The sequence below is a fragment of the Haematobia irritans genome, chromosome 1 (genome assembly GCF_050003625.1).
Source record: "Haematobia irritans isolate KBUSLIRL chromosome 1, ASM5000362v1, whole genome shotgun sequence".
Taxonomy (NCBI): domain Eukaryota; kingdom Metazoa; phylum Arthropoda; class Insecta; order Diptera; family Muscidae; genus Haematobia; species Haematobia irritans.
Genome location: NC_134397.1, coordinates 85,507,075 through 85,522,219, shown reverse-complemented (window position 1 = coordinate 85,522,219; position 15,145 = coordinate 85,507,075). Strand labels below are relative to the sequence as shown.

Sequence of the window (15,145 nt, the reverse complement as noted above, 5' to 3'; positions counted from 1 at the left end):
AGCCAATGGAGAAGAACCTTCTGTTGCATAAACTTCACGAGCTCTATCAGAAGGCGAATGGGAATATAACCAAATAGACCTCGGTTATGTGAATATACATGGCGACTGCCTATCTAGAGTTAATAAACCCCAATGCATACAAGATACTCTTATCAAAGATGAACAACACAACAAGTTACTCTTATCAAAGATGAATTTGAAGAATTATGCAAAAATCAATTTTTAATATTTCAAATGAGAACATATACACAGATAAAATCGAATTCGAGACTGTAAATGACACAGAATATTAAAAAATTTATTATATCTAACAAATTCTTCAAATTATAATAAGATATATACGCTCAATTCTGGGATAATTTAATGCGAAAAATATAATAAACAAACACTTAAAATAGTTTTATAAATATTTTTATTATGTACATTATAAAATTGTTTTATTCTTAATTCTATCGTTATAAAATGATTATGTTCGTTACTAACTAAATTCTTTTGTAAACAACTTACTAGCGACAAATGTTACGTCCTTTGATACTTTCCCACAATTGGTATCTGTGATTAATGGGTCCTGCAAAGCGTCAAGTAGAGGTATCAGAAAATCATTATAGGGATTACTTCTGATTTGGTAACGTTCAATGGCTTCAAAAATTGCACGAAATAGTGGCTGTTTGTTGGAATGGAAATAACCTCGATTTCCGTGAAGAATTTGTATGCCATTATTGGAATCGCATACACTCATATACATGCAGTGGTCAGGGCGGTAATTGAACTCGCATGGCAATATGAAAAGCTTTTCTATGGTAGATAACATAATAATTATATAACAGAGGCTAAATCTATATAGAGACTACTCCCATAATTGCGCACGATTTTGTATAATAGTAATTCCAAAGAAATATTAATGAGTTATTTATAGCACATGTGAATAGTGGACTAAATCTATCTAATGAGTGATATTGAAAGAACTTGTGCAAGTTTATGGTCATATTTTTGTCTAAATGTTTAAAAACATCTTTTATCATATTACGGCTTGTTAAAATTTTAATTAATCTTCAATACCATTTTGTAGAGATGATTTTCTGTATTTTTAAATGAAAGTGAAGACAGTCATGGGCTATATAAGGCGAAAGTCAATATCATTGTAATATACGCTTTGCTAAAGATTGTTAGGGTATGTGGAAAAAAGGATCCTAGTTTCATGATGGCTGAGGCATGATTCGGTTGGTTATGCACTCAACGTCATATTTCCATTATGTCCAGTCTCTATTTCAAAGCTGTAGCAGGTCTCGAATCATCTCCTCCCGGATATGTTGGGTTCTATAACTCTTAACAGCAGGGCAATGACTCGCTCTATCACCCATCACGAATTTAAAGTGTAGTGGTACTCTTAGCCACCATGCAGCGAAATTCAAAGTCATCCACTGGGTTTTTAACTTCAGGACCCAGTGGACGAGTTTCGAATGAAGTTATAAATTTGAGTAATGAACAAGAGTTAGGCCCAATTAGTTGACCTGTAGACGCACAGAAAAAATATCACCAAACTATTTCCAATTAAAAAGTTAATAGAAGTTGAAGATTTTGTCAATTAATAAATTAATTGATACAATTAACTTTTTAATCAATATAGAAACATTAAGTCAGTGATTGAAATTTTAAAAATTTTTAATTAAAACATTAATTGATACAATTAACTTTTTAATCAAATTCGGAAGACTTAGTCTGTTAACAAAAGTGATAAAATTTTTTTATTGTTAATTAAAAATGTATTTCAAAAAATCAATTGTTAATCCAAACAAAAACTCAAAGCCAATTCAGAAAGTAATTGAAATTAGTTACCTTTTTAATTAAAAAAAACTAATTGAGTTTTGCAATCAACATCAATTAAATATTTGATTGATTTAATTAAAAAATTAATTTAAATTTAGCTAACGAAATCAAATAATTTTTTAATCAAGAATCTTTTCTATGCCCAATTAAAACTGTGATTGATACTATCATTTTCGTGATTGAAGACATTTCAATTAAAAAATTAATTGGATCAATTAATTTCGTGATTGAATCAGATTTTTTTTGTGCGGGTTGGCAGGTGGGGACAATTTGGCAAGTCGAACCGTTTCTAAGGTAGCGACATCAAAGGAGTTAATCCCTCACGAAAGATATCCAAAGGTGCTGGAAGAGACACCAAGATCCTCGACACCAAGAGACTGGTTGGTATCAAGAACGATGTAAACTAATCGCATTTGAGGACCAGAATGTTTTAAGGCTGTTTTGGTATTAATTGGTGAAGTTTGGGAAGGAGCTGCTCTAGAGTTAGTCGAGAAGAAAGACATACCGGTTGACCTGGAGCCCATGCATGGATTCATTCAAACCCTCCTGATCCTAAATCTATTTTAAATAGACTGAAACAATGCAATCCAGATCTACCAACCGCTGATTGGTAGGTTGGCCGTTTGGATGAAGTGGATGGACCAAGACGAAATGCGGTGTTTATATTGAACATTCGGTCTTTGCCACATCTAGCAAAGTCCCAGGGCCGTGAAGGTATACATAAGCGATCAGCCATAGGATTCCAAAATGGATAAGCCTCTGTCTGAATCAGATATGAGCAGATCTTCTTGCGAAGTCGAGGAAGATATCAAAAATGCAGCCATGGACGGACACCGTATGCGAGAGGAGGTTTCTACCGCCTCTAAACTAATCAAAGATGAACCCAGGGTTATTGCGAGAGTTATGACAATATGGAACAGATTTATTTATTCATTCATTTAATCAGCCAACGCCACTATGGACTATATGGATTTTATTCTTTATCATGGTTGCTCCACCAATTTTCGATCCAACCTTTCCTTTGTTGCTTGTTTGATTTAGCCTTACATTTAGTCAGAAAAATTAGAAGAAAAAAACTAAAAATGAGCCAAAAAGAGCCAGAAAGGGACAAAAAAATTAAAAAGAGCCAAAATTAAAAAGAGCCAGAAAAGGGCCTGCTGCTCAAAAAGAGCCAATTTGACTCTTTAGAGGCAGTAAGGCAATACAGGGTATCACAATGGACTGAATAGTCTAAGTGAGTCTGAATCGGGCTGCCACTTTAACCTTATCTAACCTACACCATCATCCATTAGGTCATCTAAGGCATACGATTAGGAATTGTTGCGGTATCAGCCAGTACTGCCCCAGTCATCATAATGATTCTTTGGTGGTTGGACATCTCTTGAGTTTCCATTCTTTTTCGGAACATTTTAAGTCTCGTCGCCACCATGACCTTGGCATTCATACCTATCTCTATTGATCTAAAGTGAAGTATCGTTTACAAAACTGGTTAACGTGGTCGTAATTTATTTGGTTATTGAGTTCGTTTTAAGCGTAAAACCTGATATAGCGATTAACGGAGCATGGGTTGTTTAACGGGACAAATGGTCAAAGGGTCTATAAAAAGCTTTTTTTCTAATGGTACGATGGATTGTTGCCGAAACTACTTCAAAAGGAGATTCCTGAATCCAAACTTGACACAGTGAATGTATGAGAGTGTAACATAATTAGGACATTCCTAACATACGCTTCGATAGTCTGGTGGAAACCGATAGACAGCCAGTGCATCAAAAAAAATTTGGAACGAGTCCAACGGACATGTTAGGTGTAGTGGCTGCCCGACATTTCAGGCTCACTTAGACTATTCCATTGCGATACCACAGTGGTGAACTTCTTTCTTATCATTGAGTTCTATCCGATCTATGTTCACTTCTATCACAAGAGACCTCCTTTTTATAGCTGAATTCATTCCACATTGCGGTGAAACTACTTTGAGAAGATTCAAAATATGACCAGAGTTACTGAGAGGGGATAATCCACCGCTGAAAAACTTTTTGTTGTTCTGTTCGAACTCACGAACCTTATATGCAGGCGGGCATGCTAACCATTGCACCACGGTAGCCCCGTATATGTTGGCTTTGTAAAACCAGTACTGTGGTCTTCACTTCATCAACTATAGCTTTGAAAAAGATTCTAGACTTTAGTCCTGTAGAGATACATATCAAATGGTAGCGACGGATTCAGAAACAACCGATCAATTTATACTTGCGGATTTCCACAATGTCTTATAGTCGGCTGAAATAATAAAACAGCTGAATTTAAAACCAAAATCAGTCTAATGAAGCATTTGTTTTCGACACCGAGAAAGAGATCTAACTACCAAAAAATTGGTCCACATCGGTTCATAATTTTGTATATCGCCATATTTCATTTCTTGGGTCTACTGGGGCTCAATTTATATTCATAACAAACAAATTTGCTTCCAAATTAAATATAGTTCGCATATTACCCGATCTCAGATTTGATCGTATAGACGACTATACACATATTTCATCACATTCACATCACATTAGTCTAAGAACTTTTTGTAAATCGGCCCATGGATAGGTTTAAGTGACAGCCCTCTTTATTTCGGGCTCGCTTAGACTATTCGGTCTATTGTGATACCACATTAACTAAAAATACCTATTACATATTGACACTTCTAGTTTTTACCGTTGAACCAACTAGATTGTTCCAGAAACATTAGCAGAGTGGATAAGTTAACATTTTCCTGGTCCGTCAGTAATCTACAGCTGTATATACCTAAATGTTTCAATGATGAGTATTTTTCATCCACATCAATAAAAGAAAAACTGACAAAAAGTGAAACCAAATTTCATCCGATCCGGCTGAATGAAATATGGTACATGGTGTAAGTATATGGTCTCTAACAACTATGCAAAAATTGGTCCACATCGGTTAATAATTCAATGATTAAAACCGCTATGTTCATCGTAATTAAAGGAATAGGAAAAACAATTAGGTAATATGGGGGAAAATTTTAAAATTTGAAGCAGAACAAAAAGTGAAGCAGATTTTTGGAAGAAGGAGTGACGAAGTAAATTTTGTGAAAATGAAGCAAAATACTTCGATTGAAGTAGTAGCGGCAGCATAGTTTTTAGAGACCATATACTTACACCATGTACCAAATTTCAGCCGGATCGGATGAAATTTGGTTCTCTTAGAGGCTCCGCAAGCCAAATCGGGGGATCAGTTTATATGGGAGCTATATATAATTATGGACCGATGTGGACCAAGTTTTGCATGGTTGTTAGAGATCATATGCTGAAACTATGTACCAAATTTCAGCTGGATCGGATGAAATTTGCTTCTCTTAGAGTCCCCGCAAGCCAAATTTGGGGTTCCGTTTATACGGGGGCTATACGTAAAAGTGGACCGATATGGCCCATTTTCAATACCATCCGACCTACATCAGTAACAAATACTTGTGCCAAGTTTCAAGTCGATAGCTTCTTTCGTTCGGAAGTTAGCGTGATTTCAACAGACGGACGGACATGCTCAGATCGACCCAGAATTTCACCACGACCCAGAATATACTTTATGGGGTCTTACAGCAATATTTCGATGTGTTACAAACGGAATGACAAAGTTAATATACCCCCATCCTATGGTGGAGGGTATAATAAAATGAATTCTATTGTTTTGTTTTCAAAAATGTATGCTACTTCAATTTTATTCAATCTACTCCACTTTTTTCCAAAATCTACTTCAATCAATTTTTCACTAGCGGCAGCACTGCTGCTATGAGGTAACCAATTTGTGTGATTGTTTTACTACGGTGTTTTCGAGAGAACAACACTCATACTAACAACCACCGACAGTCGTCGGTTGCGTTGGATGTTTGTGGTTGAAATTCTTTTTATAAGCTGATAAATTCTTCGCATCTGGAAAATGAAATGGTCTTCCAGCGTTAAGTACGAAAACATCTTTTGTCTCCTTACACTTTCCTGGAATATATGCTCAGTTGGTACAGTCTTTATATTTCGCCCATATCGACCCACTAATCCCTTCTTTTTCGACATGTCACGTAAAGATTCATTCACTTGCAGCCACAAAAATTACTCTACATCCTACATGGCACTAAAGCCAATTTAATTTTCGTTTAGTTCATCGAATTATTATCTTTTCTTGACTTCAATAATTTTTGAGTTCTTGCTTCGACAGAATGTATACTAAACAAGTTAGTTAAATGAACTAAAAAAGGGGAGAATTATACACAAGAGAAGCATAAAGATTTACTAAATTCGTGTCTCCCACAAAATAGTTCAGAATTTTTTAAAATTTATAAATTTTATTAATGATGGGGCACATCATGAACTTCGTATGGCACTACAAACATTTTTGCAATTTTTAACTCCAATTTTTTCCTTCAAACTTCGAAATTTTCCTTAACAAGTGAAAAAATCATTTTGTCTAGTAAATTTTCGTGAATTTGTCGAAAAATATTTATTTATTTTTGTGAAAACCGCTTGAGATAAAATTTTCTAAGATTAACACAATTCTGCTCTTTCATTCTACTCCAAATGACACATATTCAATAAAATTACTATATATAATTCAATGCGTTTTAAAACGGAAGCGTCTCAAAAAAAGGTTTATAAATATTTGGATCAAATTCGAATTACCTGGATGATAGTAGAATAGAATATTTATGATATCCTGATCTCCCCATGTAATTCTTAACTTGTATTCTTTATAAATAGGTAAGATATGTTCCTCCCATTTGAATTGCCGCATACGAGTTAAATTCATTAACATTACTCCAGAATTAACTCCAAGTGGCCCATAGTACGGATGCCGGGCAAATCTGTTATACCAACCAATGTTGGGATCTTCGTGTTCCTGAGTAAGTGCGGCAAGTTGGGTTTCATTAAACCTTGCGAAAAATTTCCAAATGTCAGATACAGGGGAAAGGAAAACTATGTCGGTATCCACGTACAAAAGAGAATCGAACGATTGTAGCAGGGCCTGTAATAAAATAAGACAAAAAGTGGGTAATATTGTGTTGAGTGAGAACTTAGGATAAAGGTTAAAGTGGCAGCCCGATTAAGATTCAGGCTCACTTAGAATATTCAGCCCATTGTGATTGTGTTGAGTGAGAACTTGGATAAGTTCTAAAAATTGTAAATATCGAAAAAGCATTCATTTCCTTAGAACAGTTTAATGCGCGAGTAACTTTTGTTGAATTTGGCTCATCTTGAAAAACCCATTCAGTTGACTATTGTTTATTTTCGGGTTAATGGTTAGGTTAGGTGGCAGCCCGATGTATCAGGCTTACTTAGACTAGTCAGTCCATTGTGATACCACAGTGGTGAACTTCTCTCTTATCACTGAGTGCTGCCCGATTCCATGTTAAGCTCAATGACAAGGGACCTCCTTTTTATAGCCAAGCGTTCCACATTGCAGTGAAACTACTTAGAGAAGCTTTAAAACCCTCAGAAATGTCACCAGCATTACTGGGATAATCCACCGCTGAAAAACTGGTTGGTGTTCGGTCGTAGCAGGAATCGAACCCACGACCTTATGTATGTACGGTGGGTATGCTAACCATTGCACCACGGTGGCTCCCAAAATGTAATCATTGAGATCTGTTGTTTAACCTGCGTTGCTCTTGGCTACCCTGATTTTTAACGTTGCTAATGTAGTTTAAGATGAATACTAAATAGCTTGGTTGTTATTTTTATTGTTATCCCTTCTTAACGATGCGATTCATTGTTACTGTTTGTGGAACAACGTCCTGGAGGGAACTCGATTGATTTCACCATACCATCGATAAACACTGGTCCTTGCTGGAGCCAAAAATGGAATAAAGTTAATCGACACACTGTTTTTGAGTTAAACCACGTCTAAAGTTGTAAAAAATAATAGATTACGATTTAATTCCATTTTTGGTAGATTAATCTTTTAAGTTGCTGTAAACAACACAAATAACGGTCCTCCTGAGTACGTATGATTTCAACAATAGGAAGCTTCACGCCAAATAAAAAGCGTGTATGCGTGTATTTTGTTGTACACTCAGAAAAAAGTGCTTTGGAAACTAAAGGAAAAAATGTTCATAAATTTAGTTTAGCCATTTTATTTCCATTAAGTTTCGGTAAAAAAAACTCCTAAACTGAAAGCAGTTAGGAATAGTTCATTAACTAGAATAAGGCATGGAATTTTACTAATACTACTTTCTTCGCTGGGTATAATAATTTACTACTGAACAAGAAAATTTTATTCACTGATAACAAAACATTCGTATAAATAAAAACCGAACTAAAACCAAGTTTTCTCAAATTTAGTAAAATTTCTTATAAAATGATAATTCTGACTTCCTTTATTATGGAAAGCATACATACGAATAACTCTTGGCATGGGTTGTTTTTTAGTTGTAATCGTGTTGTTATGGTAGACTGGTACGGAGAGACTGTTAACAAATAATATAGTAAAATAATATAATAAATAACAAATAAAATATATAAAATATTTGTTTTTCGAAAATATATCTATCAATGTTCGTGATGGTGTATAAAGAAAGAAAACACCAACAGAATAAAAACCCTTTCATTCGTCTTCATTTTGGAATCTTCAATTATCAGGTAATATTCAGTGACCTTTTGTGAAAATATTGGTTTATGATTTTTTATATTTGTAGGTATTGAAAGGATGACAAAATAGTTAGGCAGCAAGTTATTAAAAGTGAAAAGTACAAGAAGAAGAAGAAGAAGAAAATGCGTTTTACGTTTGATAACATTACATGGAAATTGGAAATAGTGGAATAGTAAACTAATATCTCAAGGCCAGTCGATGAGCCACCGTGGTGCAATGATTAGCATGCCCGCCTTGCATACACAAGGTCGTAGGTTCGATTTCTGCTACGACCGAACACCAAAAAGTTTTTCAGCGGTGAATTATCCCACCTCAGTAATGCTGGTGACATTTCTGAGGGTTTCAAAGCTTCTCTATGTGATTTCACTGCAATGTGGAACGCCGTTCGGACTCGATTATAAAAAGGAGGTCCCTTGACATTGAGCTTAACATGGAATCGGGTAACACTCAGTGATAAGTGAGAACTTCACCAATGCGGTATCACAAAGGACTAACAACAAATCTTTCCACTCATGCTATCGCTTTATTTATAAGAGTTTTAGGAATAACAGTATACGGTATGCAATCTAGATGAACCGGAACACATTACACTTTATTGGTGTCTGCCCTATGTATCGAGATTTAAGAATAATGTACTTTGGAAAAAACATATTAAATGAATTTGATGTATGGCAAATATTAAACGGCACGAATTACATAAGACTATATTGGTATTTATAATCATCTATTAAATATAGAAGGCTGGCCGTAAATAAATTTCGTTAAATATCTAGCCATATTTACATTTATATTAAATATGCGAATTATAAAAATGCATGTAACAATTAACATTCAAAGAAATTGGTCACAGCATTTATCTGCTACACCAACTATAGATTACAAATTATGTATATTGAATAATTTTGTAAAAAAAAACTTGAAAAATCTATTAATAAATATATATAGAATATATAATAATAAAGTTTTTGTATTATTGAATGTTTAATATGCCTAGACAGAAAATTAATATTTTTTCTCCGTATTCAATGTTCACATTTTTTAAATAAAAGATTTATATAAAATTTCATCTTAAACACGAAATGTGAATTAATATTCGTTTCAAAGCAGGCTACATGTGAATTTGGAAAAGCCACACTTTAACTAAAAGTACATTGAAAAGATATCTTTCGGTTGGTATAAGATCCGCTTGCACACACATCTTCTGAATCGTGGTAATGACACATATGTCACGAAAGCATGAAAGCCCACCATGAGAAGTCCTCAATCCTAAGGTAAAAAAGAATATTACAAGGTGTTCTTGGGTTTCTCAATATATACCATGCAAATATGGGGCGAGATAAATGCAAAATGTGGAAATTCAAACTCATGTGACAAAGATAAATCTTTCAGTGACAAAAGAATATTGCAAAATATGATTGGGACTTTCAATATGTTATATGGCCAAACACAGTATTTGTTTTTACACATATATATATGGCTCTGAAACGAAAATGCATATACGGATTAATTTTCCCTTACGTACTCTTTCGAATAAAATAGGTATTAAGAATAGGAATTGAAAATGTTTTACTTTTCGTGTACCCAAACCGACAAACCGGCATGCATTTAATAACTGAAAATTAAAAAAATTCCATAGTTAAAAAGGTAGTCTACAATTACCGGAAGAAATAAGCGTTGTGCCGCACAAGGTTTGAAGAGTGCCTTCCATTCAGCTTCACCATGTAGGGGGAATTGCAGCGGAAATATATCAAAATCAAAAACTCCTGGTATCAGTGAGGTCCAATCGTTCAATTTTTCCTTGAAACTATCTCTTAAATGATCTTCAGCAAATATTAGAAAATGTAACTTATCTTTGTGATAGTTAAAGAGAATAGCGGACTTTATCATTGTCAGAGTCTCTTGGAGACGTTGTCCACAAGCAACCACAGCTATATTAAATGTAAATCGTCTCATCCTATAAAAATAAAATAGAGTTTGGTTAGTTCAACAATTGGAACATATCTACTCTGGCAAAAGTTGTTAAAAACAAACAACATTTTTTTTTGAGTGTAGGAGAAGTGGTTTTAAAGCGAAAAGATCAAGTAAAAAAATGGTCGGAAATGCCTAGTTTTCGAGATATCAACATCTGAAAATCGAGTTTTCCTTTATATTTTTGTTAATTCCGACAGCAATTTTTCATGAAATGAATCAAATTGCTTTTTTTGCGTTTTCGATAAAAAAAAATAGTACATTTAAGTGGTCCCCGGCCTTCGGTTGGAGTTTGAGACTTTCTCCTATGGACTGGGTCCAAAGTAGAGGTGTGTACGTGATACGAATTTTGGAAAAATACACTCATGAAAATAATCCCACCTACGGACAAATCGGACCACTTGTACTTAAGACTAAATGATCCCAAAACATACCATTGTAATCGATTTATGTTAAAGAGTTATTACCAATGCAATTAATATGGTTTCGTAAAATTATCTCTACATTTCTATCAAAATGCACGAATCTTTTTGAGACAAATTTTATTTATTGAAAAGCCGTAGTTTATCACAAAAAACATAACCAAAACAAAAACATTTATGGCAGTATTACTTACTGACTAACTCCATTAGCGTTAGTAGTTGCTGGCGAAAGCACATTTCTACCACGTATAACATAGTCGTGACCAATCAAATATATAATTATTGTAGCAATAAAAGTAATTAATATTATAACGGTCCTCCTAACTTTCATTGGGAAACATTAACAAATAAATTAATGTGGCTATTATTGATCCTAAACTAAACATTCACCCATTTAGCAATGTTGCCATCGTACCTTAAGAAAAATTGCCTTTGACAGCTAGAAATTAAAAGGTGTACCCAATAGGCACAAGCAAAGAAAATATTGTTATTAAGGCACCTTCATATACCATTCACATTATGCGCTTTACAGACTATCAGTTGTTCCGACCGACAGTGCTCGTGTCGAACATATCCCATATATTGTGCACATTATAAGTTAAGTCCGAAGGCATAATCGATACTGCTGCATATTTATGGGATCGATAACACAATTACCGATTATTTAGTCATCGCCGACAAGTCGTATCGATCCGACACATTGTAAGATTCTTTACAAACACCGACATCCCGTCCGGAATAACTGATATTATGTAAAGCGCATTAAGCCCAGTACTAAGATCACGTTTTCGCACGAAAAACTGTTATACTCCATATAAAAAACGTTAGCGCGGAATAAATGCGAAATCTTTGTTTTGAGTATTTTTAAACACATATTTATATAACCCTGGATTTTTCGCACGAAAAAATGGGTAGGTATATTTTTTCGCATAAATAATGCAAAAGTGGATCGGATTATTATTTAAAAATGTAATCTGATCGATTGATAAAAATCTGATCTGATCGATTGATAAAACCAAGTATAGCAAGGAGTTGTATTTCCGTAATAAAGGTGGGTATTAAGTTCGAGTTTAGCCCCTAAAATCGCAATTTTTTCACGATTGTTGCAGTGTCACTTACGAGTCTGTGGTAGCGATGAGGATGAAATGCAACATTGAAATGCTGGCAGGGTTGTGTTTAATGTAAGTGCTATGTTCTGTTTTCCCAATTATACCCATATGCAAAATAATTTATTGACAATTTAACGAAGGAATTTGTATGGTAAAGGTAAGCTTGGGGGTTTCTTTAACATTTTTGTATATGGTAAAACTTTAAATTCGATGGTTTAAAATATACGTATAAACAATTATATTTTTATAAAATCGTTCAAAACCTGGATGTAAAAGATGGAAATACGTTGCAGGATTCCATTGGCCAGAAGTAGGCTGTCGCATTGAGCCCAATATTATTTCATAAGTGGACTTTCGGATACGATGTCTTTCTTAGGTTATGTTAGGCTGTAGAGGATGACATCAATTTTTGTGTTGAAATTGATGTCCACTTAGACCAGTATAGGTCCATTTTGATTCCTCGATGTGATCTTTCCATTTTTTTTTATTATTATTTTTTATTTATTTATTTATTCAAAAATTCTGTAATACAAAGCCAATAGAGGCCTATAAAAATAAATTACATCACAACAAAAATACTGAGCCATCAATATAATGTAAACAGGTTAATACCTTAAACTAAGAAGAAACTAATTTAATTGGCTCCCCAGCCGCAAGAGTAGTAGTGACTATTAAAATACCCTATAGGAATGTCTCGAACTCACTCAAAATCAAACTAACTTTTTACTAACTAACTTGAGGCGACTTTAAGCTAACTCATTATTTATGCAATCTTGAGTCAGTTGAATTTTTCCCAAACTCACTTTTTCTCGATCAGCAATGAGTTACCTTTTCGCTCACTCTAAGCTGATGCATATTTAAGTGAAGTAAAGTTATGGAAACAATTCAAATAAACAAACAAAAAATATGTATTGACTTCTATAACTGTCAATTTGGATTTGGCTTTTTATATTTGTTTCAATTTAGCTTTTATTTTCAGAGAACTTTTGTAATTTTTTGTCACGGTTAGCGGTAAGTAGCATAGAAATGCATAATTCAAACGCAATTTAATAATTAAACTTTCCTTATTTCCACTAGAACCCATCATTATCAGTGAAGGAATAAATGGAAACTTCGAATAAAAGTGTTAAATGGCTGTTTGAGGACGAAGATATTGGGAAATACACTTAAGCCTTTTGGACTTCACTGACGAATGCCACTTCCATTCAGTGTGCGTCATTACAAAAGCAGGTACAACTCCCTCTGAGTTAAACGAGAAAATTAACACAACACTCAAACTCAAGACAAGATGAACTCAACTAATATTATCCGAATTTTTACTTACGTTATATTTTATTTATTGTAAAATAATTTTAAAAAATCTGAATTGTTATTATTTTTTAATTAATTCAAAATAAAATGAATCAAAAATAATAAAACAAAAAAAAAAAATAAAAATAAAAAATAAAAAATAGGAGATTGCGATAATCAACAAATCTCCTAAACGAACATCCAAGGAATCGTACTACATATGCAGAAATGGAATTTCTACGCCTTATATTATATACAAAGCGTACAATCACATTGACAATGTGCTTCAACTTAGAAAAATGTTGCAAGATAGTTCCAGAAACAACTTCTAGTCCATATAATACTAGGGACATCAATAGAGCATGACCCAATTTAATTTTAACCGGAAGAGGCAAAAATAAGTTGGTACCATAAATCCTGCGCAATGTCCCCCAAACTTTACCTGATACGGAATCGATATGATATTGAAAAGAAATATCAGTATCAATTATTACACCCAAGCAACGATGCCTATCCACAATCTGAATCTCCTCCTGACCTAGGAAAATCCTAGGACATGCAAACGAACCTCTAGACGACCTAAATACCATAGCTCTGCTTTTCAATGCGTTCACTGTGAGATGGTTAATAGAAGACCACACCAGAAAGCGACCTAGACAGGAATTGATATCACTCTCAAAAATTTCAGATGAAGAACTTTAAATAGTAATTAGTAAGTTAGTAATTAGTAAGTTAGTACTAAATAGTAAGAAAATGTCATCAGCGAACATTAATGTCTTACAACTCCTGGAATCGGTATATCTATATAGGTCATTCACATATAAAATAAAAAGCAATGGACCCAAAACTGAGCCCTGAGGCACGCCCGAATAAAGCGACAGAGTACCAGACTGAGCACCATTGAGAACAACAAATTGGGACCTATTACATAGATAGGAATATACAAGCCTGCAAGCAGAGGGAGAAAAATTGTACTCATCATTGAGTTTGGCAACCAATCGCAAATGATTAATAGAGTTGAATGCCTTGGATAGATCTAGTGACACAAGCGTACTCAATTTCCCATCATTAATTTCAGCCCGAATGGAATCAGTCAACGAAAGAAGCAAATGTGTCGTATTAAGACCTCGACGAAAAGCAAATTGAGAACTGTGCAACAAATTATACGACATCTCAATGGAAATAATGAATGCGTGATCCAAAATAGACGGACACTGAGCTTGACACAAGAAAGAACAAAAGGAACGATCGCTTACCAACATATAATCAATAAGTGACGTAGTTCACCTTCCCAAATCAAAATGAGTGGGTAACGAATTATGTATAACAGATAAATCATACCTATCGCAAAAAGATCGAAGTAAACTTGATTTGGAAGGATCGAACAAATTACAATTGAAATCTCCAATCGCAAGGATGCAATTATACTGAGAGAATATATCTCGGTGAAGAGATTCAAAATGCTCAATTGCCCGTGGGTAAGTAAACCACACCGAAAAGAACCAAAATATCATCAAATCTAAGTTCCAAAAACAGAGACTCACAATGACACTCCGAAGTCTTATAAGCAAGTTTATAGTTCAAACAATTCTTTATGTAGATACCTACACCACCCCCTCTAGAAGCAAATTGACGATCATTACGGCAAAGTTTATAACCAGGTATGGAAACTGCGCGGCCAGAAATACCAGCTGACAACCACGTCTCAGATATTGCAAACAAATCAAGGACACCATTATCCACAATGCATTTAAGTTCATCAAGCTTATTCGGAGGCTTAATGCTCCTACAGTTAAGATGGGATATATTGAGTTTATTACTAAAAGGCAAAAGTACAGATTTTATGTAAGACCCGTCACGTATAATGGGGCCAAGATTATCATCAAAGGGTGACAG

General features: G+C 34.3%; 1 protein-coding gene across 1 annotated transcript; it reads right to left on the bottom strand.

The window, feature by feature from the left end:
* Window positions 1–395: 395 nt before the first annotated feature.
* Window positions 396–11,251, bottom strand: shams (glucoside xylosyltransferase 1 shams). Its single transcript, XM_075291046.1, has 4 exons — window positions 11,045–11,251; window positions 10,120–10,414; window positions 6,495–6,837; window positions 396–795 (listed from the first exon to the last, which is right to left on the bottom strand). Exons 1-4 carry the CDS (start codon window positions 11,179–11,181, stop codon window positions 479–481), a joined length of 1,092 nt encoding a protein of 363 aa, XP_075147161.1. The 5' UTR covers window positions 11,182–11,251; the 3' UTR covers window positions 396–478.
* Between the last annotated feature and the right edge of the window lie 3,894 nt (window positions 11,252–15,145).

Excerpts from the sequence above, each read along its gene's own strand:
- shams (XM_075291046.1), bottom strand. The coding sequence starts at position 11,181 with ATGAAAGTTAGGAGGACCGTTATAATATTAATTACTTTTATTGCTACA. Across the intron at positions 10,415-11,044 it reads AACGCTAATGGAGTTAGTCA|GATGAGACGATTTACATTTA; the intron begins GTAAGTAATACT and ends TTATTTTTATAG. Across the intron at positions 6,838-10,119 it reads CACAACGCTTATTTCTTCCG|GCCCTGCTACAATCGTTCGA; the intron begins GTAATTGTAGAC and ends ATTTTATTACAG.